The sequence below is a fragment of the Enoplosus armatus genome, chromosome 11 (assembly GCF_043641665.1).
Source record: "Enoplosus armatus isolate fEnoArm2 chromosome 11, fEnoArm2.hap1, whole genome shotgun sequence".
NCBI classification, from domain to species: domain Eukaryota; kingdom Metazoa; phylum Chordata; class Actinopteri; order Centrarchiformes; family Enoplosidae; genus Enoplosus; species Enoplosus armatus.
In genome coordinates, this window is record NC_092190.1 from 17,948,297 (window position 1) to 17,974,913 (window position 26,617).

Below are 26,617 nucleotides of genomic sequence, written 5' to 3' on the forward strand. Positions count from 1 at the left end.
TTTGCATACAAATTATATACAGCAAGTTAGAAATATAGAAACTGTGTTTCAGTTGAATAAAACAACAATTCTGTTTGGATTGTGCAGTCTACTTACACAGAGTGTGTTGTTTCTATATTATGTAGAGAAACAATCAGCCAGCTCTAACCTTCAGTGCGTAGAGTTGTAGTGACGTAAGACATTAAGTGTGCACCATTCCCTTAAGGGGCTTCAAAATAAAGAGAAACATTAAAGTTTAATATATTTTCAACTAGCACTAATCATTCCCTGGGGTCATTTAGAGTGCTTTCTGAACGTGCATTACTGAGGAAAGAGCTTCTTTGCCACTGGTCATGGAGCACTTTTGACTGGCTATTAATTTATGTTAGTTTCCTCCAAAGTAAATAAAGTCAAAGTATAGGGAAGAGCAGTGTAAGATGACCCGATGAGTAAATTAATCAAACCCCATTATCTTGGCGAGAATTTGTGGTATGTGTGGAATATTAGATTGGGCTAAAATGAAAAGTGGGTAAAGTTTAGCCGTGACCTGGCATGGAGCATGGTCTCCCAACTTGAACCAGGTTACTGCAGCCATTGTTGCTGTTTTGGCATTATAATATATTATGTTACTATGATGCTATGCAAAGTGTTGAACCAAATTCAAGAGAAAAATCTGTATTTTTTGGTCTGTAAAACTACATGTATATTCACATTTAGTTGTTGTCTTGGGGCAGATATTTTGTTTATATTTAGGCCGTGTGTGGGAAGACAATGATGTAAACTTCCAAGTTCTTCTTTTCCCCATTTAATGAGTTTGTGTTGCTTTTGTTACTTAAAATGTCACATTTGTCATATGTCTTTTTTTTCACTGTTCTCTTTCAAAAAAGTGACAGAGCTTCCCATTGCTTTTTCCATCTTGCACTCAGGTCGTAGTAAAAAGAAGGAGCATTGCCTGAATGAGGAGTTGTACCCACTGGAGGAGACCGAGCCTTGTCTCTGTGATGAGTTTCTATCCCAGCCCTATGGGAACTGGTCTGCTTGCATCCTCCCTGATCCCTCAGCTCCGGGGTCCCTGCAGGGCTGGATGAGCCACCGGGAGGTAAAGGAGTGTGGCCATGGTCTGCGCTACAGAGCTGTGGCCTGCATTGACCAGCAGGGATACCTGATCAACCCCACACTCTGTACAGACTCAGGTAGGGTCACAGAAATATATTGCAGGAATTATTATTATTGTTATTATTCAGCCTGGCATTGTGTTCATGTAAGATAATTTCTTGTTGGAAGTGGAGGTTATTTTGTTTTATTTTGCTCTAATTAATCAGTACCGATTGACATATAACATTTGCGTTTAAATAACGTTGATACGTTATGTCGGGGACTGAACGCATCTATTTAAAGACCTATTTAAATCACTTAACAAATCTCGGCTGTGGGCGGCGTTTCAGAGTTCTGGAGTCAGGTCACATTGTATTGGTTTCAAATACTTCATCAAAAGTAAAAGACACTTCCAAAAGGCTTTTTTTTTGCATCATATGAGCTTTTTTAATTAAATCACTGCAATTTCAAAGCATTTTTATGCAAAACTTGATTGTCTGCTGGAGAGTAATAAACCATACTGTTATGTGTCATTTGAGTAAGATAACCCCTAACCATTAGTCTTATTAGCTAAGTGAAAGCAACATATTCAGTACTTGCCAGTATGTAAACTAGACATTAGTAGTTAGAATAATCAGACATAAAATGTTGGTGAAACCCTAAGTGTAATGCCATCTTGTAGCTGGTGGTCATGTGAAGTGTTTAGTTCTCTGTCTTTGTGCTATTTCTACACATAATTCAGCGTGAAATACTGTAGAGTGAATAATTCTAATAAAGTCATCCAGAGACAGCCAACAAACAAAAAGCATTATACAGAGTGAAAACCCTTAAGCAGTTTCACTATGCCGTGTTGGCACAGTGTAGGAATGAGACACTCATTAGTCAGATAATTAGCTCTTGGTGTCATGGTGAGCAAGTCCAAGGTCTGGCAGAGGGCAGGCCAGTAGCATATCTGTCTGACATTATTAACGTGATCCTCACTGCAGCCGCTGACCAAGTCTGAATCAGGCCTCCCCCTCCTGCCAATGTTCAATTTCAGGCTACATGGTGGACGTTTGCCACATCCCTTGCCCCCTAGACTGTAAGCTCAGTGACTGGTCACCCTGGTCAGCCTGCAGTGCGTCCTGTGGCAGCGGATTGAAGATCAGGTCCAAGTGGCTCAGGGAGAAAGCTTTCAACGGGGGACGCCCATGCCCCAAGCTGGATTTGAAAAACCAGGTAAGACTTCCACCTGTGCTTGTCCGTAGCATCCTGTATAGAGGGAAACAAGTTGTGGAAGGTAACTGTCATTGTGACAGCATGCTGATGTTTATGTTACCAGTCTGTTTTTAAAGTGGAAATGAACTCATACTGGTATTCAGAAGAGCCATTTGAAGCTATTGTTTGACTGTATTGTTGTCCAACACTTGCTTGTACAGTATGTACGTTTAGAATAATGCATTTTAGTTTTCATATGGAGACACAGCAAAAGTGACCAAACACAGTTCATCATCCATCTGCATTGTCCTCTTCTTCCAGGACTGTTTCTATATAATAGAATGCAGATGAGGCCAATCTATATTGCGAGTCCACTCATGTTCACCACTATAGTACATGTAATAGGTTAGTTTACATAATGCTAATAGTGTCCACACTGCTCCATGTTTTACACAGACATACAGCATTCATTTACTGGGAATATCAGTATGGTGCATGCAGTGGTTTGCATCTTAATTTTTTACACACCACCGGTATGCTTTTGGAAAATACTTTCCTCCAGCTCTGGTTGTGTTGCTGCCCAATGCTGCCACATAAATACACAGAGGAGTTGTTGCATTCTGCTCACATTTCAATGACAAGGTTTATTACCCATCAGCCAGTGGGACTCCTGGGTGACCTGTTCATTTTCTGGTGTCTTCAGTCAGATCAAATCATTTGCCTTGCAAGACATGCCCTTTCCCTTGACATAAAAACAGGCCGCTGTTAAGTAGCGAAAGGAAGGGGGGTAGAGAGGGTGAAGTGGACAGATGGGGGCTTTTGATATTCCATAGTCGGGTTTTATCCGTAGTACGTATCCGTAGCTCTGAACATTCTGTGACAGCATATCTCTCATGGGGTCATGGTTTAAAGAGGGGAAGTGTTATTTGAATGCTGCCTGTATGCTTGAATGAGCTTGAAAGTACACTTTTGTTTGTAGAGGTCATAATGGAGATGAGACATGGCTGTGTGAAAAATATTCCAGTGTGTTCTAGTGGAGATTTGTGTACAGATGGTTAAGTGCCCACTAACAAGGTCTATATGGCCCCTGTAGTTATGCCCCGTAATAACCCTTGGCACTGAAATTGGAGTTTGCTGTTGCCAATGCCCTCGCGGATTTATCCTGAGGGTGGACTAGGGCTCATTGTTAACATTATCAAATTGGCCATTTAAAGTGAAGTACATCTGTGTGGATGGAAATATACTATAACCTCTACTCTAGTTCAATAGGCACTGCTGTTAATGTTAAACAAGGGGCACAAGTGACTTGGTGACATGGCCTCAAAAAACCTGCTTTCTCCTTGAGTCAGAGCACTTCACCATTTAGCCTTCATACTTACATTTGGTCCTTAGTACTTCACTTAGTCTCTTTAAGGGTACGGTGTGACAAAGAATATTCACATTCCTAATGGCCACAGTCCTCTCTCACAAACCCTTTTTTTTCTTTTTCACAATTCTCTTATCAACCGCTGTGAACTACTCTCGAGGCAAAGTGTGGCCTTGCTCCCACCAGCAGATGTTTCCCCTCGAGCCGCGGCCAGAAGTGACTGGCTTGACAGAGTTGAAATTTACAGTGCACCGCAGCTCGTACAGCTCATCCTCTCATCACATGGATGAGTGAGCAAGAAAGATAGGGAGAGAGAGAGAGAGAGAGAGAGAGTGCCACCGTGAAAATAACGAGCAAAAATCGCCACAATGTCAAACAGACTGTGTAGGAGTTGGGCTGTAAAGTAAACTGTAAGTGTGCTGTTAATTAGATAGTCTGTAAGATTGTAAGATTTTCTCCATTGATAAATGCCAGAGCAAATAATCACATTTGAGCGTTCAAGTGGGAAAAGCATCATTAAAGATCTAACATTAAATGTTACGAATTGTACTGCCGGTATGTTTTCAGTTGACCGTTTGCTAAACCCCTCCCCCAGAGCAGAAATTGTCCAATCCTAGCTGAGCAACTGTAAAGGCACAGCAGCAGGCCTGTCAAGTCTTAGATTTCTCCACATGTTGAAGCGGTGTGCATGGGGCTATAATAAGACATATAGTCTGTATCTCCTCTGTCCTGCTCTTTATTACATTTGGTGAAGTTCACACTCCAGCAGCCTTATGCAAACTTGCTCTCAGGAATAGCAGAATGTGTTTGCCAGACAGATCACTTAGTCCTCATCCAAAAAGCATTTTCTCTTGTTACATTAAAAGTGTAGCATACTGTTTGAAAATACTAACAATAAATATTTGTTTTGTTAGCGACACATACTGAATAGTTCACTCCTGTACACTTTCTAAGGGTGTTTTGCTTCTTAAATTTTAATGCATCTTTTCTTCCTTTGCATCTGTTAGTAAAACTTTTCATTATCCCATTAATTTGTTATTTACTAATAAAAAACAGTTATACTATTTATTTAAAATTATATATCACTGCTTTTTAGAATTTATATAAAATACCAGCAAATATCCAAATGCTGATGTAGTAGTGGATCTTCTCAGATTGCTTTTACAGTATAGCCACAGTATTTGTAGCCAATATCTGAATACAAAATGTCCTGAGAGACTACTACAGAGAGCGCACAGATGTCAAAGCAGAGCTTCCAGAGAAACACTAAAACTGGATCTATAATTACAGGAGACATTTGAATTTCATCAAAACTCCCACAAGTGTTTGCTGCCAAATACTCACATATCAAGTGGTATGTGCACTATTTCCATACAATACAACAGAGTTGTCTTGACTGTCTGCCAGCCACTGTGTCAGTCAGATAGTTATTGTTCATTCGATTAACGCCTGGCCTCCACTCCATCCACTCTGGCCCTGTCCTATGGAAAAACATCCTTCCTGTCCACCTCCGATGCCTCTCTGCCATATGGTGTGTGTGTGTGAGAGAGAGATCTATAAGAGTACAAGGCAGGTGCCTTTGTTTGTATGAAAGATGAGCTCGCATGGGACACTGACTTCCCTTTTTTAGATTTTTCAACTCTTGTATTATGCAAATTATGCAACAAGAGGAGAAAACCTTCCACACGTTTAAATATGTCACATTACATTTTGTTGCTGTCCTGTTGTGTTATTTTTGTGTGCTGTGTGTCATATTTTCTTTATGTTATGTTATGTAATTGTTAAATTGAACAATTAAAAGCGTACAATAATCAACACACATGCACAATTGTTCTAATAATCTTGTAAGACTGTGTTGTATTGGCAGATTAGTCATTTCCACGTGCCACGCAGTTTATTTTGCTGATTGGAGTTGTGTGGAGGATATCTCCAAATTGAGTTTCTGTACATTTCTGGTCTCAGAATATCACTTTCTGCTGTAAGTGTAAAATCCTAATTTCCGTAGATCCACATCCTCCTTTTTATGGAACACAACTAAATGAATATGTTGTCCATTTGTGCTCTTGATGTGTTGATCTGCTTGTTGCAGCTCTAAGGGGAAATAGAACAAGGTTTGTTGAAAAAGATGTTCTATATTGATGCTTTCTGTTCCACTGATGGATTTTGTGTTGTGAATGGCACATACTGTGTAGACAGAGAGAATGTGCTTTCATCTGAGAATAAGGACTCTTTTTGTGGCCATTTGTGCCTTGATGCGACCTCTCAGTTATAAATGTATTTCCGGTAAGTAAATTATATTTTTATCCCTCCTCTTAGCGATACTCAGTAGAGTTCAGAGAAACATAATTACAAAGAATTATCAGTACTTAGTAATCATACCCCTTTCATATACAATGAACCATGATACCATGTTGAGCTTGAGTTCAAATCACGTGTGAACATTCATATCGTATGAGTCATGCGTAAATATTGGTAAAAACACAGTCCTGCATCCTCAAGTTTAATGTCCCAGTTGAACGGGGTGTTGTGTTTTGACACCATTAAAATCGGTCACTGCTAGGGATGCCTCAAATATTGCTATATCATATATTAAGATATAAAAACAAAACTGTGAATCATAGGACAGAAAAACGCATCGGCTGCTTCATGGCAAGCCTGTGAGCTTCAGGCCGACAATTCAAGTGACGCTCACTCCTGACATACAATAGGCCACCATCTACAATGCATATGCAACGCATTTTTTGCAGTCTTTCGGAGCTGTCTCGCTCTCCTCATTCCTTTTCTCCACCTAGCTGCTGATGCTCTAAATAGCCTTTAATCAGCAAGCTTGCATGCCAACAGCCTGATCATGCCACTTCAAGACAGATGTATGTAGGTGTGTACTCCACATTCACTGCTGCTGATAGCATTCTGCCACTCCGAGCAGTGACCAATTAGTGGATGCACACAAACACACACTTCAAGGCAGAAGTCATTGTTTTTCTTCCCGTGCTGTTGGAGGCTCAGGATCATTGCAAGTCTCACAAATGGTTTTATTCACCGTATGTATCACCATTGTCAACACTGAGTTCCCAAGCTCACTGCTTTACATCACCAAATCAAGGCTTGCTTAGTGCTTACATATCATTGGATGTCTTGGCTCAGTTCAGCTGGGTGTTTGTGTACTTGGCAAATGTCAGTAAGCTATGAGACTGCTGATGCTGCTGGCTGTTTTTCACAGAATATTTTGAACTTTGCTGTGGTGCCTGTTTAGAACAACAGGCTAGAAACAGTCAGATACAGTCCATTATAGGCATTAATTTGTTGAGGGGTTTTTATTGCTTCCCCACAGATCTGCTTGTGGGCAATGTCATGGTGCCTGCTGGTATGGCTGCCAAGCTAAGCTCTTAGGGTGCTGCTATCTACGCATGCCAAGTCTTTGCGTTGTTTCTTCTTTGGCAACATATTGAGATGTTTCATGCTTCATTCCTGTATTATTGTAACCAATAGGGTTACAACAGCAGTATGTTTTCACAACTCATGTCAACACTTGTCAACACTCCCCTAATGTTGTTGGCACTGTTTTGGTGATCTTCCTCTTGGCTTGGCTTGGTTTGGTAAACTGCAGTTTCTAGGTATTATTTGTGTATTGGCTTTAAAGGTATAATACGTAACATTTCTGCATTGAAATTTCTAAAAACGACTGGACCTATGTTATTTATTTTTTTAGTTGTGTACTTCCATTTTCTCAACATTTTCCAACAATGTTCAAACCCAGAGAAATACATAACTTTATTCATGTAACGGTGCATTTCATTTGGTTGCCTGTCAATGGAGTCGTATCCTCTTTACCCCCTCTATTTGCTATAACTCCCTTTCTGCTACACTAAATACGCCATTTTGCAACACAGTAATCCAGTAGAGACCTAATTTACTGATATGATATTTCAATATAGATCTAGCTTACTATGATGTGCTACTATGACAAGTAGCTAATGCCAGCCACCAAGCTAATGCGTACGGTAACGTTATGACATTACAACAACGTCCGACAACTTCATTAAGTTATTTTTAGTATGCTTGTTTTGACCACAGATGGCAGCGCCGCATGATTGAATTTGTCACATAACATTAGCTACAGTAGATGTATGGGTAGTCAAATCATATAATGGTAAGTTAGCAAGTTAGCGTTACGTTAGCTAACATTACTTGCAGCGATTCATTAGAATGAAATGACAAAGTGAATTAACGTGACTAAACGTAACGTGTATAAAACTTTTGAAAGCTGTTTTATTGGGTTGCCTTTAAGCGAAATGCTCTGTGTGAATCTAATTTCCCTCTGGTAAGCTGTTACACAGTGTATAAGTCTGGTGCTTATATTGTGAAAGGTAAGAATGGGAGGTGGATCTGTCTTTACCAATGTTGGAAACAGTAAAAAATTTTGCCATCTTGGTTCAGACTATAAAGCCTCCGTGTTATTTTTTCATAATCCTCATAGCAAGTATAGGCGCGCTCATTACCCTCGGCTACACTTTAATACATTTCTTCGTCTGTGAACATGATTTCTGCCTGAGTCACATCAGATAGATTTACATCGATAATGGTGGTTGTTTAACAATGAAGACAACAACTCCCATGATCCTACGCTACTTCACGATGTCATCAAACTACATCTTTTGTTATTGTTTTGATTGAGAGACCCCTGCAGCAGAAATTACACAGTGTGTTTAAAACCTTTGATATCCTGTTTTTAATTGGCTTTGAGGGAAACACAACACTGTTTTTAGGTCATCACATTCACATTTTCTTCACACACTTCATATCAGCATTCGAGAAACTTCATTAATGCAAAAGCATTGAGTTATGTGACAGCTTGCCTTGCTGTTCTTGTATCATAAATTAGGCCTAAACAGCTGAGCGCTTGTTAAATTTCTCTGGATCAGCTGCAGGACTATGATCACTTTCATTGAACTCATGGCCATCTGCTGTTTATCAATGCTGCTTTTAGTAGACGTGTTTTTGTCTGCTGCAAGCCAAGACTCTTGAGCTTGTAATTTGAATAAGTTAATAAATGATGTGCCACAAAGCTGATATGTCTTAGCATTATGCAGCATTCTCTTTCTACAGTATGTTTCCCTTTATGGTTTGTGGTTGTTATGGAATGGCCCTACATTATGGTGACAGCACTTCCTGGTTTGTCGGGGATTGTCCTGGTTTCAAGCTGGCTGTCCCTTGGTCTTTTGTTGCCATGATGCTCCACCTAAAGTTTATGAAAGAGGCACCCCCTCCCTGCTGTTTTGAGGCTCTACAACCACTGCTACCCTCAGTGGACCCCATAACACCTGAAGACAACCATAAGATCCAGTTGTTTTTGCTGACAGTTTGAGAATTTCAAGATCTGGTATTGTTCTCTGCCTCAGTGTGAAACATTATCTGATGTCACAGTACAGCTGCTATCCAACAATATAAATTGCTTTGCTACCTTATTCAAGTGAAATTTTAAGAACGAATCAGTGTTGAATCACTTGGTTCCTTTAATTTTTGGTTGGACCGCAGCAAAGCGCAAGCCAGCCCTACAGATGCAAGAGTCTGTCCGTGACTTACTGAGTGAGTGATGAAGTTTCCCCATTGGCCGTTGCTCTTTCAAAATGAACAGGCATGAACGTTACTTACCGACCGTAACTCCAGATTCTATGAGTATAGGTAGGGCCTCACTGGCTCCTTTAACTAGCTGAAGAAAAAGCTGTTTTCAGAAGGCGATTGTCCGGTCTCAGCAAAATTTGTGGTGGGGCCCACATAGTAAATGGGCTTAAGTTAGACTAAAACCCACAAGCGACTAGGCTACCCATAGAATCTGGAGTTATGGTACGTAACAAACCTTCTATTTCATGTAGGCTTCACCCTCTCAGGCTATTGCTGGTCAGATGAGGGCGAAGCTTGATGTGGTCTATGCAACACTGGATCCGTCCATTACCCACAAGCACAAACACACACCCACTTTATGAGAAATCAATGACCGGTCCATACCTCTCCAATGTGTCACAGCTCAATGGTGCATTACAGTACATCATATGTGCACAGATGGCGCAGAGACAGTACCTGATATGCACCATGAGGGAATGAAACTGGCAAACAACATATAACTTACTATTGGGGGAAGTACAGACTTATCCCAAAATGTAAAAATGTAAAATGTAACAGTCCAGCAGAGAGCAGAGTAGAAGAGGCATGTGAGAGAGCACACAGTCAAAGCACCACAAATAACCCCAAATAACCCTGACAAAACAATCAAAACAGAGTGAGTCATAGACAAATGAATGAAAGTGCAGGGGGAGGTTATAGATAATTAGAATAGTTATAATTAAACTTAGAATAAGTTCTCTTACAAATTAAACATCTTGAGATATGAGTGGAAAGTTTTGTCCTTGCAACTGCATTTATAATTTAATTAAACTTTCTTGACTTAAATGTAGCTCATCCATGTCTTGTGATATCCTACTTCAGTACACTTTAAGAACAAATAAACATTTAATATCAAAGAATTGACATTATAGACACTACCACTGACTATTTGTGGCACACTGACCATACACCGTCCAGCCATATCCAGCCATATACTGTATACTATATGTCTTGAAGTCTAGTCTTGTTGATGATATTATGTTCTACTTTTGTATTTATCACTGCCTAATGCTTCTTTCTTTGTGTATATTGCTCCCTACGACTACTGTGTTTTCACTGCTCTTACTGTAGTTGCTGGTTCATTTCCTTATCTTAGCTTATCTTATTTTAGCATGGCTTGGGTTTTAATTGACATAATCCTATGTTGTCTTCACCACTGTGGACTGCTATAATTCATGAAATGTTTTGCAGTAAATTCATTCCTCTTGTCAACTGGTTTTGTATTCGAGAAAGAAAATCTGACTCACAGGGTGAAGCCTGGGTGAAGATGAGTTAGGGTGAGCAAGAAAGAACATCAGGAGGGAGCACTTTTCAAGAAAATACACAAACCACAAAATTTTACTTTTTTACTTTATCGACTTTGTATTATGAGAGAAAAGTTGCCTGTTTTCTCTTAAATATAATTTACTTATTTATTTTCATGCATAAATAATATGCCCAGCTCAAACAGGATTGCAAGAAACCATTATTTAGAAAAAAAGACCAGAAACCAGAGTAGCCGCATGAACATAAATAATAACAAAAATAAAAAGAGACCAGAAACCAGAGTAGCAACATTACAAAAAAATACAGAACAAATAAACCATCCTGACTTAAGCTAGCAAGGTAGCCAATTTATACCTATTTACAATCATTCCATTCTGTCATCGTCAGTGCACCAAAACATTTCTGGATTTTGAAGCAACATTTCATTTAATATAGATATTCTTAACTCATCATAACAAGGACTATACATTCTCAACTTCTCCTAATTCACATAATTCACACAACCTGTTGTCCACCTCAGTGTTTTTAAATCTGCCAACTTCAAGATATCTTTTAACCATTTTTCTTCAAATCTAGTAAGTGACTTTCTTCTAATTGTGCTCATGTTGCGTGATGAATTATTACTATTGTATTGCACTGTAATATATTGTTATGTATATTTATATTTTTTACACACGCCATATGTCCGCTGGAGGTGTAACCAGTAAAAAGATTAATTCTGTGGCAATGGAGTTCAATGTAGCCAAAGTGATGATTTTGGGATGGGTTTCATAATGGATTTATACCATGCGGAAGGAACAATACTATATTTAAAAGTCCCATATTGTAGAAAGTGAAATCTCTTTGTCTTTTTTGATTATAAAGCAGGTCTAGGTGCTATATAAATACTGTGAAAGTATCAAAATGCTCAGTCCACGGAGAAATGCACACAGCCTGTATTCAGACACTGTGCTTTTAAACAAGGCATCAGGACTTCCGTAAGGTTGTCGAGACTAACTAACTAACTATACAGTCATCACATTGAGCCACGCCCCCAGCAGGTCATCTGCTCCAGACACAGCACGCCCACCAAGTACAGGGACGCACTCATCCACCCGCTCAGTCTGTTTAAGTTATTCGACCACTCTGCTCAGGTCTACTCTTCAGGTTTTTGGAGGTTGTTCAGTTTGTCTAAAACGGCTTGTTTCAAAGAGAGAGTGAACTGAGGGGCTGCATTACTGTGACTCATGCAAAGCTACTCTGGTGGCGTCCCGCATTCAAAATATAGAGCTGAAATGAGCATAATATGGGACCTTTAAAACTAAATTACTGTCAAACGCAAAATTGTGCTTGCCTATATCTACCTCTCTTGTTGTCTACTCAACAGATCGTTACGCCTTAGAAATTTCCTTTCAGCCATTTTCCTCATTGCACAGCTTTTTAAAGAGGGTGTTCCAACACGGTCAGGAGCTACTTCTTCTCTGATGAGCCTTATTTTGATTTGATTTTCTAGGTTGACATTTATCCATTTCTAAAATTAACATATCACAGAACTGATTATACCATCTATCAAGACTACCGTGTACTTTTACAAGTTTCAAGTTGTCTAATAAACTCCATCAATGCAGAGCGACACATTTTAGAAGATAGAAATTTCTCAGGAAAAGTTTTATATCTTCTAACTAACATGTTTTCCTCCACTATTTGAGCATCGAACGTACATTTTAGCATCAATAAGGAAAGATCAGGCAAGTGACTTCTTTCTCCAATGAAATCAATACAATTTCCATCATTACTGTCCATAACATCTGTTTTTTTAATTACTTTAAAATCAACAACTCCAGAGACCCCAGACAGTCATGGGGTGTTATTATATAATTATTTATTTATATTTATCTTATTTCTGATTAATTGTGCCATTTAAAACACAACATATAGAATCCATAGGGAAGTCAAGGAATTATTCACCATGACTTTTACAACTCAGATCTTTGGCAACTCTACATGGAACATTGTCTAAATCCCCAGTACAATCCTCGTTATTAGCAATACTACCATATAGGTCGCCATATATATATATATATATATATATATATATATATATATATATATATATGTTAATAGTATTCATGCCAAAAGAATGTATTACAATATCTTCCGCTTGTAGGTTCTTCTGGGGACAGATAACAGGAGAAAATCTATGAAACTATACTGCAGATCTCGATGTTCAAACCAATAATACTGTCCATGGATTTGTCCACAACTTCAATCTTAAAGTGTTCAGGTAGTTCATTTTTAACCAGAACTCCAACTCCACCTGAACCCTTTGGAGCTCTTATACATCTATTTCTGTTATTTCCAAACCAAGAATATCCAGGCGTGATTTTAGTGCACAAATTTCTAAAACAATATTTTCTTGTATTTCTTCAACGCACTTCTTAATCCGTACAACCCATCCAGTTTGCTGTTTTTCAATTTTTTCCATCACTTTTTGTCTCCTTTAGAAGCACATTTATTTCTTTATCCTCGTCTTTGTCCTGAGCAGACTTGCGCGTTTAATTTTTTTTTTTTCTGCCGTTTTGAGTTTTTGTTTGAGAATTTGTCTTCCCCAGATGATTAAGTATATATAAATATAGCCCAGATTTTCTCACAGTATTCTTTTACAACGCGGTTCTAAAGGCTCAGTAAATCACAAAAGTTTGTCAAAGACACACGTCTGGCTCTGGCATCAAATATATATATATAGGGGGTTCCCAAAGAAACTGTGATTCATCCTCTGGGAACCATTACTATAAACAACACATTTTATAACAATCAGATCAACATTGGCCTTAGGTAGCTCCATCTGCATGCTGTCAACTGCTCTGTCAATATCTGACAACAGCCCATAGCAAGTCTACAGAATGGCTTAATCCCAATCAGAAAAAAAGAGAAAAAATGTTAGATTTCTTGTTTTTACTTGAGAGCACCCAGGTGCTAAACTCATCTCTCTCCTTCATAAGGATGAAAGACTTTTTGAGCCGACTGCTGATGGAGCTACCTAAGGCCAATGAGGTGTAATTAACGTAGAGCAGTGCTTGGGCATGTATTATTCTTCCCCTGTAGGCCCAGCCCAAAAAGTGAGGTGTCTCCTTGCATTTCAAAACATGCATATTGTTAAGGCAGTCTGAAATGCTGCCACCCAGAAAGGCTACATTTCTCTATTTTTGCTTAAAGCCTCTAGCCACTCAGATGGTCCACAGCATTTACCTCAGATACAAAGGTTAATCATAGCTTCCATCTGCTAATTAGAAAAACAAATTGTGTTAAGTGGCTGGGAGAATATTAAATACAGGCTCATCATTTGATAACTTGGATGACTTTTTTAAAGACAATTGTTGCACATTTGCTGTGAGCTTTGTAATCTAATAAAACACAAAAACAAACACTAAGCTCTAGTTTTTATTTTACAATTCTACATTCATTCAATAGACAAAGACCCTTTATTTATGTTTGTTTGAATTTGACTGTATAGTAATTCTGTAACACTATAACATCCAGAAATGAATTTTCTCTTTAGATTTCAGTGTTGTACCAAATGGCTGTTCAAGTACATGTTTCTTGTTGTGCCAACTATAATAAAATAAAGATAAAATCATAACAATACCAGACAAAGAGACAGTTAACAGGAAGGCACATTAAGATAAAACAGCACAGATGGGGCCTGCAGTTGTTGTTGTGGCTGTGAATTGTGTTGCGACTTTATCAGTGTTTTCTTTGTTAATCAGTAAGTGTTAGTTTTTTCCTCAAAAATTTACATTTATCATATACAGTACCCATTTGAACTGTGAAATAGAGGTTTTGGCTCTGATGTGACAGGGGAGCTCATTCCCAATTTTTTGTGTAAGTATGTGAAAAAAAAGATCCTTGACCACAGCTAAAAGCTGGTGTAGGGTTAAGTGCTTGCGAAATGTCCCTGCTAATGCATTCCTGTCTTGTTGAGCTGTGTGACCTGGTAATAGATTACAAAGTAAATGAGAAAAGGACATTGTTTCAGAGCTGGAAATAGAGCTTGATGGCCAAATAATTTATGTAATTATGGAAAGTCACGCCATTACCCTGCGGAAGAGCCAACACAGCGGTGAGTCTAAGGAGGATGTGATGTGATATGAGAGAGAGAGTATGATATGTAAACCAACTCATTGATCAAAGATTCAAGACAATTTTAGAGCAGCAGGGAGACATGAGTGATACTGAAAACATGGCAAATTAACAGCAGGTTCTCTGTGTCTGTCATTAAATTGAGACACAATTATATATATATCAATATATATTGACCCCCCCCCGAACACAAACACTACTTATACGTTACATTAACGCACCCACCCCCTACTGGACACTTTACCTGGACACTTTACTTTATTCTGGTCACTGCACTGTTGTTATTTATCTTATCTTATTTTTATTTTTATTCTTATTCTTATTTTAGCTTTTATATTCTACTTATTTGTTATCAAAACAATAGCACCTTCAGACCACAGCAAATTCCTTGTAATGTATGTTACTTGGCAATAAACAGTTTCTGATTCTGATTCTGATTCAGAGTCTTGCTTCCCTCAGGATACCATCTACGTTATCCACCCCAGTCTTAAATCATCAGGAAGTGTGACGGGATCAGTGTGTCAGTAGGGCTTAAGAGCAGATGACATACTCAGACTTGTTATGGCCTTGCTACGGAGTCGCTTGTTGCTCAAAGTTGCAATGGGTTTTTGCTGATTTTGTTGCTGTGATTTAGGTTTCTCCAAATGAATGGGTGGTTTTCCATTTGTTGGTTTGTTTGTACAAAATGTTGGTTATTTGGACAGCCAACACACATTCCTTTTCTGAATGTTTTAGGCCCTGTGGCGCATTTCATCTCATCTTCTCTCATCTAAATTGTCTTACAGTAGCTTCGATTTCAGTGTTCAGCAAAGACGAAGGTTCTTTTTGCAGCAGTGCTGTATGACTCTTCTGCAAAGCACTAATAGGTGTCTTACTCACACAGGCAGTCATCCTAATGGCTGCATTATATGTTACTCATCTCATGAGTATGTTTGACAGGTCATCATCACATGGGAATACATCCCACTGTGTTTCTCAGAGGAGCCATTGTTTTCTAACTCATCCATGGGCCTGCTGACAGTAATAATGCAGTCTATTTGAAGCTGTAGCCACACAGTGACAGTTAGAGACATTTATTGAAGAGAGTGCTCCTCTTTAAGGCTTCTTGTCCCATTTTCTCTGTTTACAATAAAATTCCATCCCTGCAGGAGGGCTTGTTGATGCTTCACATGTCCTTTTGTACATGTGTTTGAATGGGTATGTTTTCTTTATGTATTCTTCCTAATAAATGCACATGCATCGTGTAGGCACCAACAGTATGTACTTTTGTTTGTGTCTGTGCATGGTGTTCTCATCAAGTCCTTGCAGGTGTGTATGGTTTTTGATGGAAGCCATAACCATTATCTCATGAAGCACTTGAGAGAGTTTACCAATAATGCAATTTACTTTCCATGCCACGCACGTGGCAATTTATTTTTTCTTCTGCAAATTCCCCTAGAAATGAAGATGGGTTTAGCTTGACCCAGTCAGATGTGCAGAGTCATGAGTGAATGAATGAAGGTGACATCCAGGGAGATCTTCAGCATATACATGGATGCATGCACTTGCTATGACCATTTTTCACTGCATGACACATACAGTATTTCACTCAAACAAGCATTCTGTCCAGTAAATGTCCAGGTTTAAGTTCTCTATGTTTACAACAAATGTTAGTATCTGTCTTGGATTAGAGTTTATTTGAATGTCCTTTTTACTGTGAAAAATAAATCAGGACAGACAACGGTTTCTTGTCAGCAGTTACTTTTAGCAGTCTTGTTTAGATACAGAGCACACAGCCTCTCTGAGCATATGCTCATTCACGCCGACTTCCCTCTCACCATCTCCAGACAAATTAATTTCTCGGAGTTGCCTTCAGCTGCTGGTCTGGCCATTGCACAGCTGTTGCAACTAACTCCAGCACTTTAAAACTCTCTCAGCACTATGAATCATTCAGTTTGGCAAAATATCCAGGACCGCTAGATTCACTGTAGATGATGAAGTACTTAATCATCCTTTACCCCCATTAATGAAACACAGAGCAGAATGCAGTATTTTCAAATCAAATTTAAGCAAAACTATACATTTCTGTCACTGCAGGCGAAATCTAAACTAATGATCATATCATTGTTCTTCTCTCCCCTGCCCAACTTCTGGCTTGTCATGCACTGCTAATATGGACATCCACGCAGGCTCAGGTCAGTGTCGTTCATTCTGTACATGTACTCTGCTTTAGCTAATGAAGACAAAATGCATGCCAGATCTGTCCAAGTCACATATACTCCTGTGACCCTTTTGGTCCTTTGGTCGAGAGGAAGAACAATAGTTTGATTGGAGAGAGTGCTACACGGATGGAAACAATTTATGTGAAGTGCATTTGGATGATATTCCATCTGCTTTTTTAAATGTAGGAACTCAGATTGACATTTTCTAAAGAACTTCATTATACTGTCGGTAAAACCTTTGAGAGTGTGCTCTAAGAAATTGAGCCGGATTATTCTTGTATTGCTTATCGAAAAAAATAGATTTGATTGATTTGATTTCTTAAGTATCTAAAAGAGAACAAAAGAGTAGAAGATTGAGATTGCCCATATAACATATAACCAATGAGAGAATCCGGTCTGTACCAGCTGATTGTAACTGATAGCCTATTCCTCTTTCCTCTACGATGAGAGCTCCTTGTAAATGTGCTTGGAAGCAAATCTTTTATTTTTCTGTACCGTAGTACACCAGCTTCAACCTGCCCACAAATGATTAAATATCTATATGGCACCTCATGTGAGTAAACCATTTGGTAAGTGCTATGGTCACTTGATTTCTTATTGAATAAATGGTGCTAGCGCTCACTAAATAGTGTATAAATTGTGGAAATTGATAGTTTTTTTTTTCTGGTGACAAAAATTAGCAGTTAAGCTGAAATTGTGTTTCTACAGTAGTAGTAGTGGAGGAAGTGGGAGCAGAGCAGTTGCCAGTTTACCCAGCAGGGGCATCTGCAGGGACAGATGGGAGATGATGAGGGTGTGTAATAGGCATCTGTGTGGCCCGTAGGGGAGGGAATACTCAACACTCATTCCCTCTCTCTAGTCTGCACACACACATACACACACAGACACATACACACCCGGACTTACAGACACCCATTACAGCTTGTCATAGCTTTTTCCACAAATTGTCCTCTAGAGTATACCTTTTACTGTGGCAGACTGTTACATAGATTGAGAGTAAACATGTGTTTACAGGAGCATTGCGCTGGCTGTTCCCTTGGTTATACAGACATGCCAGAGTCACTGGTTGAGTGGGGAGAAGTGAATAGGCTCCAGCCAATTACATCCTCAGCTGAAGAGCCTATTGCCATGGTCATTGTCATTTTACACCCCATGATGTTCTCTCCATACCATGCATAGGTTTTATTAAAGTGGAAAACAATGATACTTTCTTGTCATTTTCTGCAGTGGTAGCATGTTCACATCACTAAAGAATTCTTCCCTTAATTGTGAGTAGTATAGATATGCAATATGCACATCCACAGCTGCACAAGTGCTTGAATGAATCCAAAAAGAACAGATGCAAAGATATTTTTTTCTGTTGTTGTTAGATTTACCAAAAGAAAACCCGTCAGGAATACTGGTTTTAACCTATACACCTGATTAGCATATGAAACGTGAAAGTGTCACTAATATCATCTACATTCTCTACAAATGTATGCAACAACTCTTTCCATGTAGCATGCTTGTGTGTGTGTGTGTGTATTCAGTAGGTGTGTGTGAGCTGATTTGTGTGCGTGTCCATTTTTTCAAGTAACACACTGCTGCTTTCGTTCTATAATCTCTCATGTGTGTCCCTTTCCTTGTGTGCTTGTGTGTGTGTGCGTGTGTCTGTGTGTTTGTTCATGTGTGTGATTGCGTGCGTACAGGTGCACGAGGCTGTGCGCTGCCACAGTGAATGCAGCCAATATGAGTGGAGGATCGAGCCCTGGTCCATTTGTACCATCAACACTGTGGATGACCTGCCAGCTTGCGGGGAGGGAGTCCAAAGCCGCAAGATCAGGTCAGTAAGCGGGTTAGGCTTGGCCGTCTGCTGGCCTGGCACTGCAACGCACACCGGGAGGGGTAGACTGGCAACGGTCCTGTAACTGGCACTCACATTGGTCCTGACACTTCCAGTGTCAGGGGAAAACAAACGGTCAAAAACAAACTACTGCTTCCTTATAAGCGTTGTTAGATTTTTAGTGCCTTTATAGTGGTACTTAAAATAGCCACAGAGGAAAGCAGTGAAGTGTTGACCTTCTCTGCAGGCAGCATGTACAGGTGTTGCTATTGGATTATACACCATCTGAAATGGGAAATGCCAAATTGGGTCAAAAGCAACTGAATTGCTTGTTTAGCACATGTTTTGCTTTACTGTAAGTGAGTCACAACCGCGGAAAACCTGGTCCGAGTCATCTGCTGAAAAAGAACAGGGAGTTAAAAATTCCCATACTCTTTTTCGAACAGTTTTAAATGTTGAACAAGCCTGCCAGTTTCCAGGTTCGTCACAAGCTTTTAACAGCACACCCAAGAGTGAAAGACTGCTGAGAAAATGTTTGCTAGGACAGAACACTTTATATTAATCTAAAAATGTATTACTTAGTTCTTATTTGTGATGATCAACCCTTTAAAGGACACTTTCTAACACTAGAATCTAGGTTGAAATTGTAGCAGTCACCCTTTACACATCTTTATTAGTACTTTTCGTGAGAGATTTAATTTGGTTAAGGTTTTGGAGAATGGCCTTCGTATCAGAAGAGAAAGAGGTAGTAAGAGAGACTAATGCTGAAATAAAAACTTCACTCCAGCGTCGAAGTCACAAGCTAAGTAAACCCCACCATCCAGTCTGATGTCCTCCCTTTTTGCAGCAGGATAACAATGTCATGCTACTTCCTTCTTTGCCTTCTTTGCCACAACTGCAGAAGTTGCTCTTCAAAAAACCATGGCTCATTTGAAATTCCCACATTTCAGTCTTATACAGCTAAATGTTTAGAATGCCCAGACACATGGGACAAATTGTAGAGACCCCGTAAAAATAAAACTAGCAGCAAAGTCTCACCTGAGAAAAAAAGAGTGTAATCTATTTTGAGTCAGAAACTTAGAAATGTGTTTTGAAACTCAAAAAAGGACCCAGTTAGGAGTTCCCCGGAGGCTAGTTAAACAGCTGCATCTGCTGCTCTGCTAGGTGTGTGAAGAAGGGAACAACGAGTGGGGAGGCCAGCAGTGTGGAGGACAGTCTGTGTGATCAGGAGGAAATGCCACCCAGAGCCCAGGTCTGCTTTCTTGCCTGCCCCAACGACTGTGCCATGGCACCCTGGGGACCCTGGAGCAACTGCCTTCTGGTAAGGAGCTATAATTGAGTGATGGTTGATTGGTTGACAGGTTGTGTGCTAAACAATTGTTATCATTGAAAACATGTCCATAATCAGCCTCATTTTATATTTGCTGTAGAAGGTAGAGGGGTAAAATGGCCAGATACTGTAAGCCATTAGCAATGAGAGATATGGACAAGATAAAAATACATCTTGATAAAAATGTGTGTGACATTTGTGGTCAAAAATATACATGCATATGCATATTCACCATTTTACTCTTCCTTGAGTAACAATAGGATATTGTTGTAATGGTTTTAGTTAAAAATATGTTAAATATACTTTTTTTTACTCTATTCAGAATGACAGTTTGGATTGTTGTTTAATGTGTGATTTACATTTGTAATGGTTTTTTGACTCTTCTTAGACCCCACTTTCTAGACTCCATTATTTAAAAAATGTACATATTTATCAATTAAAATGATTAACAGCTGAAGTACTGTTAAAATATTCAACAATATCTCCCAAATTAAGAGATGTTTTGTTGTCAGTGAGACAAAATGTTGAGTTTTATAATGTCTCATTAGACTCCCTGTGAATCAGTGAAAAACAACATGCTCACGTTCTAATTACACATCAGGGAAGTGTTAGTAATAATTAGTAATAAAAGTTCATTTTCTAAAGAGCTCTTGTGTTCATCCACCCAGCTGTTCTGTAACCTTGTGTGATTTGAAATCACATTTTGCACTACAATGTCAGGTACTGCAAATTAAATTGAGTCCACTAATGTGCCTCCATTTTCCAAAGAAGGTTAGCCCCCAGGCTAAAACCATGTAGCATATGTTCCCCAGTGTTTCTAGCCAGAGGCTACTGGTCGCACGGCTATGTAGCCGTGTTATAGGTTTCCTGTCAAACATAACAGTTCAGTGGACTGGAACATTGGAGTCAGAGGAAGAACAGGGTGGGAAAAAGAGATAGAGGGATTGCTTAATTAGAGTTTTCTCCACAGACATTTTGTCTCATTCAATGTTCCAATCTGCAAGCTTTGGCAGCACCCTAAACATCAGTAAATGCATCCACCTAATGCATTTGGTGATATAATAAAGCCAATTAAAACAGCCACATAAAACTGTTATGGATGATTTATTTCTACAGTTAAATCAATCCTGAAACATTTGACACTTGGAGCACAGTAGGAGTGTGTGGAGATGGTGGTATTTGTTTGTTCATCCAACCAAATGACTAACTTCTGAAGTAGGCAGGGCTTAGAAAAAAGAATGGTGGTTTAGACTGAAACGGTATAGCTGCATCAATTTGATTTTAGGAAGCAGAGAAACTGAGATAGTGAGATGTGAAAGATAAAGATGAGATGTTGAGAACTAGATGTTATCTGTATATCAAAGTTTTACATGTACATCTAAACTGATTTGCAGTCTAAAAAGCAAATGTCAACTGCATAATATCACTGTAATTAGGATAGTCAAAGGTTTTGAACAGTTCTCGCACTATTCACACTCCATAACCAAATCTCTTCCTAAAGAACAGTACAAACCCACCATGTTTTCAGACTGAAAGCCCAAGCTCATTCTTCATACTGGACTATCTCCATTCTCCTCCCAGACAAGCATGTCCCACCCTCACCTGTCTTGATGTCTGAGACACTGATGAGGGATGAAAATCTTGAATAGACAAATCTACATTTTTGACGACCTAGAAGGAGAATTTTTACTTCGCTAATGGATAGTGTTAGTGAAGAAAGGGGATGCTTAGAGTAAAATGTGCTGGTCCAGTGTAATTGGAGATAGTTGTATAGCCCTGGGCCATTCCTGTACTCAGCTAGAATGAGGATGTTGTGCAATGTGTGTGTGCAGGATTGTGATGAGATCAGCGCTGTTGTGGGGTCCAAGGGTGGCACAGTGATGAAGGAAAACGTCTTGGTTAATAACACTGTGATGGCTTCCTACACTGTCCACATACATTCACAATGGCCAATGGTGTTGCTTCCCCATAGCCTTGTTTTAGCTGGGTTAAAGCAAACTTTGTCAATAAAGATGCAATTATGGGGGGTTGTATTTAGCTCCAAGACCCTCTGAAAGAGGTACACATAACAAAGTATCAAGAATAAACCCAGAGCAGTCTTAAAGTTTTGTATTGACATCATGCTGGTTGATGATTGTGGATTGGAGGATGATTGTGTTTTTTCACTAGGAATTCACTTTTTTTTTTGCACATGCAGGATTACATCATACATTTTAAACCAAACTGAAATGAACAGTTAACAAATGGCAATCATCAACACTAATAGGTCCTTTGGAAAATATTGAGCAATGGAGTAACTAATGCTTAAATTGTAGGGTTACATAATGCTGAAATACTGTGACAGTGACTTTCAGTACCTGGGTACTGGATAATACTGGACAAATTATGTAAGATGAAAGACGTAACATATTTGTGCTTTGCCAAACATTATATTCGTAGTCATGAACACATCTATTCATGAGCTGTTTCCTCCAACACAGCTTGGGGTGGACTTTAGCTGAATGTGAAATGGTCAGGATGAGAATCAACACTTTCAAGTCAGACTGTAGCTCCCTGTGTTAAAAAGGTAATTGTCCCTTCCAGGTTTGGTTTTGCTGTTCCAAGTAAAGATTTCTTTAAAAAGAAAAGATGGGGCACAACACAGACAAGCTGACCAATGCGTCCCCTGATCTAGCCGATGTATCATGTATCTGAAGAGCTGCTCAATTCTGAATTTATTTTTTTTTTGGGGGGGGGGGGGGTTGAACAACACCAGCAAAGACTCTACGGGTGCTTTGGTGTGTTACAGAGTGAAAATGTGAGGCAGTATGTCCAATAGATACATAATGTTATAATACTTTCATGTTGAGTGTTACTCATTTTGAAAATGAACAGAATTAATTTATTGATTTTGTGAACTCAGTAGATTTTATTGGTCTAGTTATTTGATGGTGGTTAAGGTGATGTGAAAATGTGGAAAGCTCCTCTTAATCTGTCAAAAGGCACAACTGAGCCTGCAGACTGCAGGACCTTCTGTTGTATGGAGCATGCAATGCACGTGCATGACTGTGTGACAGTTGGTGTGAAAACATTAATGGTACAATGACTGTAGCTGATTCATGAGCCTCGCACAAAGGTGGAGGTGACAGTGACTGAGTTGTGACAGTGACAAACGCAACTCAATGCAAAGACCTTTATCAGAAGAATGTTTCGTCTTCCCTCAGAGACCAGGCTGAACACTTCATACATTTTCACACATACTTTGTTCCTCTGTTCATACATTTCCATTCCTTTCCATGTAGTGTGACTCGAGTGATTTGCATATTCTCATAACCAAGGATGTGAAATGGAAATGGATACACTTTTTGTCCTTTGCCAATCACATGCCTGCATCATGCTACCACTGTCTTCTTGGTAGGTAAATGTTGTACATTACTACAGTTCACACATTACAGTTCTGATAAATGCTATCTCAATTATTATCACCTTCGTCTTCATCTGCCTTCAGCTGCACCGTGTCAAAGTCGATACTACAGTGGATTCAGATTTCTCAGAGTTTCCTACTTTGCAGGATTATTCAGCTGTTCAGCTGAAATACAGTATTTATAGCACACTGAAGGCTGCAGTTACTGTATATGTGTCAATTACTGTTGAATTCAATTCAAACAAGTGTCCTAGTTCTTTCCAAGGCCTCAGGTGGGGGGATATAAGAGGATGTTTATACAGATTTGTGTCAGTGAATTTGTACCACCTTTACTGTAAAAGCTCAGCCTGTTCACATCCAAGTCTTAACACCTTGTTTAAAAACAAGAATCACAAAGAAACCACTGTACCCTGACAGACAAAAAATGGAGCTTCAGTGCATAATTCTGAGATACTTTGTCGTAATTATAATACATCATACTTATTAGATAATGCGTCATATTAGGAGAAAACACACTTGTTTTTTGTATTTTCAAGTGCAGAAATTGGTTCCTATGGGTGGGATACAATAATGGTTCATAATGAATTATTCAAAAACTAAAAAGAATTTGGAGAGCTAGTGTACTTACTTACACCAGGTTACCACAGTGAAACTAGCGGCCAGATGACTACTAAAACATTCTTATAAACGGTGGATTGGGATGATGTTTAGTTGGTAAAAAAGGCATAATGAGGCTGTAGTATTCAAATAGCATTTAGCATAACCAACTTGCTGTACAAAGTTTGGGTGGCTTGCAATTGCCTTCAGTTCTTTCCTGACAGAAGAGTTTAATTTAAAAGTAAGGTTTAATTTACAAATTGCAAGAGTTTCCCATTATTCAAGTTTTGATATAAAATGATTTTAAAATTGTTCCAAAGTCTCTTTGCTAACTCAAAAAACATCTTCTAATAACAAGTATAATCTTTATTATTTGATCTGTGTAGCAACTATTCTTTTAACACCTTGTTTAAAAGGGCTGACAAAAGTAGAGACAGTGATTTTTAGCATACCCAAAGCGGTTATTCAGTGGCATTTTAAAATCATTGCTGACATCATTTGTCACAGTTTTTAGGTAATCTCAGAAAGTAGAAATCAACCCTCTTGAAATCATTGATGTTTTTTGAATTGCACAGTTCAAGAGGGTCATGAGAGTCACTTCGCTGGCAATCACAGTGCTTTTCATTGAAATATCTTCTTAAAAATAAAGAAAAGGTAGACACAATGTGTTGGATGTCAGGTTACTAAGTGCTGTGCATTATGCGGTTTGATAACACCGAAGTGAAGAGAAGCGAAAGGTCTCACCTTGAACTGACTCATAAGATTTATTATTCGTTCTTTTAATGTGTTGAGAAAGAGGAGATGCTTTGTACCAGATTTTGTCTCTCGTCATGTACATTAAACTAATACATTAGCTGATTCTTTTTTCATAATAATGATGCCCATTAGGGAAATACACAGATCCATTCCCTTCTACTTTCCCCCACAAAATCCACTGTTAAACACAAAACACAATATCCGTGGCTTATTTGGCTTTTTCAACTAACTTTCTCACCATATTACTTCTCAGAGAGACAAAAGGAAAGAAGTCATCTGTCTCAGCAATAATGAAGCGGAGAAGACTGATGAGCTTGTTTGTTATACAAAGTTATACAAAGAGAACACAATGTATTCACACAATCATTATAAATCCCTGTACAAGAACTGGTCAACATTTTTATTATGTAAATTGGCACATTCCTAACTCTTACTTTAGTGTGTTTGTCAGTGGGTCATATATGTAAATACAGGAGACAGCTTTTAATTTCTTTGAACCTGCTGAAGGACCCCTTGACTCCAACTGGCTTCATCCCGTCTCCCTTGTGTCTGAAACTAAACCTGCGCCCTTGACAATGACATGTTTTTTTTGTTTATGCTGTCATTGTTGTATAGCCATGTGACCAAGGAGCAGTGAGGAACAGGAGCAGACACGTCCTCCGCCTCCCAGCTTCAGAAAACTCGGCCTGTCCAGAGCTGGTCCAGTCAGAGCCCTGTGTCCTCAACAGCACCTGCTTCACCTACCAGTACACAGTCTCAGGTGGGACGATCTGCACAGCACGTCTGAGCTATAAGGGGATGAGTTGAGACAGGGCAGCTCCCAGGAGCTGTATTTTTAACCCAATGCGTATGTATTGAACTGAATGAATGTGCAACAAGGCGTGTGTGCTTGGCCAGGTTTGCCTGTATGAAACAAGGCTGACAAAAGTAGAGACAGTGACAGTGAGATTGATGCACAGATATTTTGCTGTGTGTGTGTGTGTGTGTGTGTGTGTTGCAGACTGGAGTACTTGCCAGCTGAGTGAAAATGCCATCTGTGGTCAGGGTTCACGGTTGCGTCTCCTGGACTGTATTCGCAGCGACGGCAAGATTGTGGTGTTCCAGAAGTGCGAGCAGGTAATCACTGTGTAGTTAGACCTTAAGTTCATAATGGCATTTGGCAGTTTAAAATTTGGATTGTACAGTTATAGTTTTACTGTGTAAATATTGTTTGACTATGGACAGGGAGACAGTAAGGGGGCATTTTATGAGTATAATGTCACAACACATGGTGCAGGAAAACAATACAGTAAAAAGGGTTTTACTATGACTTACCTCTGGTGGACAGGACTCACAGTTTATACTTTTCATAAACCATATACATCGAAATCTTAACCAATGCATATTGGAATGAGGGAACAGGGGGTGAAATGTGCCAAATGACAGAGAGCCCCCTAACAGAGAATACTGGAATATTGTACTTTAAAAGAGTTTTTTTTAAAGTATTGATTGATGCTGCAGTATTCCAGTTCCCCTTCTGTTCCCACTGGCTTTTATTGATTATTTTTTTATTTTATTTATTTCATTATTGATTGCCCAGTTGCCCAATTTGTTTAAGTGAAAATATTGTATCTAATTTCCTCCACCAAGCCAAACAACTTCATTTTGTTGCCTTGACTTAAACATGCACGCACTCCAAGTTACTGTAAATTCAGTAACAGTAGTAGCTGCAACATTTCTCACTGGTGGGTTGCAAACTGGATACCAGTCTTGTTCCACAACCTGCATTTAACTTCTGGTATATCCGGACTCATGTTACTCTGAGTGAAGGGAGTTTTATGGAAGA

At 39.1% G+C, this 26,617-nt stretch overlaps 1 protein-coding gene across 1 annotated transcript in view; it reads left to right on the top strand.

The window, feature by feature from the left end:
- thsd7ba (thrombospondin, type I, domain containing 7Ba) overlaps positions 1 to 26,617 on the top strand; it is a 117,583-nt gene that overhangs the window by 80,344 nt on the left and 10,622 nt on the right. The window contains exons 13-19 of the mRNA XM_070914555.1: positions 906 to 1,172; positions 2,114 to 2,292; positions 16,852 to 16,857; positions 18,573 to 18,706; positions 19,871 to 20,027; positions 25,408 to 25,552; positions 25,793 to 25,908. Of these exons, the coding sequence (XP_070770656.1) occupies positions 906 to 1,172; positions 2,114 to 2,292; positions 16,852 to 16,857; positions 18,573 to 18,706; positions 19,871 to 20,027; positions 25,408 to 25,552; positions 25,793 to 25,908 (1,004 nt within the window). The remainder of the gene's footprint in view (positions 1 to 905; positions 1,173 to 2,113; positions 2,293 to 16,851; positions 16,858 to 18,572; positions 18,707 to 19,870; positions 20,028 to 25,407; positions 25,553 to 25,792; positions 25,909 to 26,617) is intronic.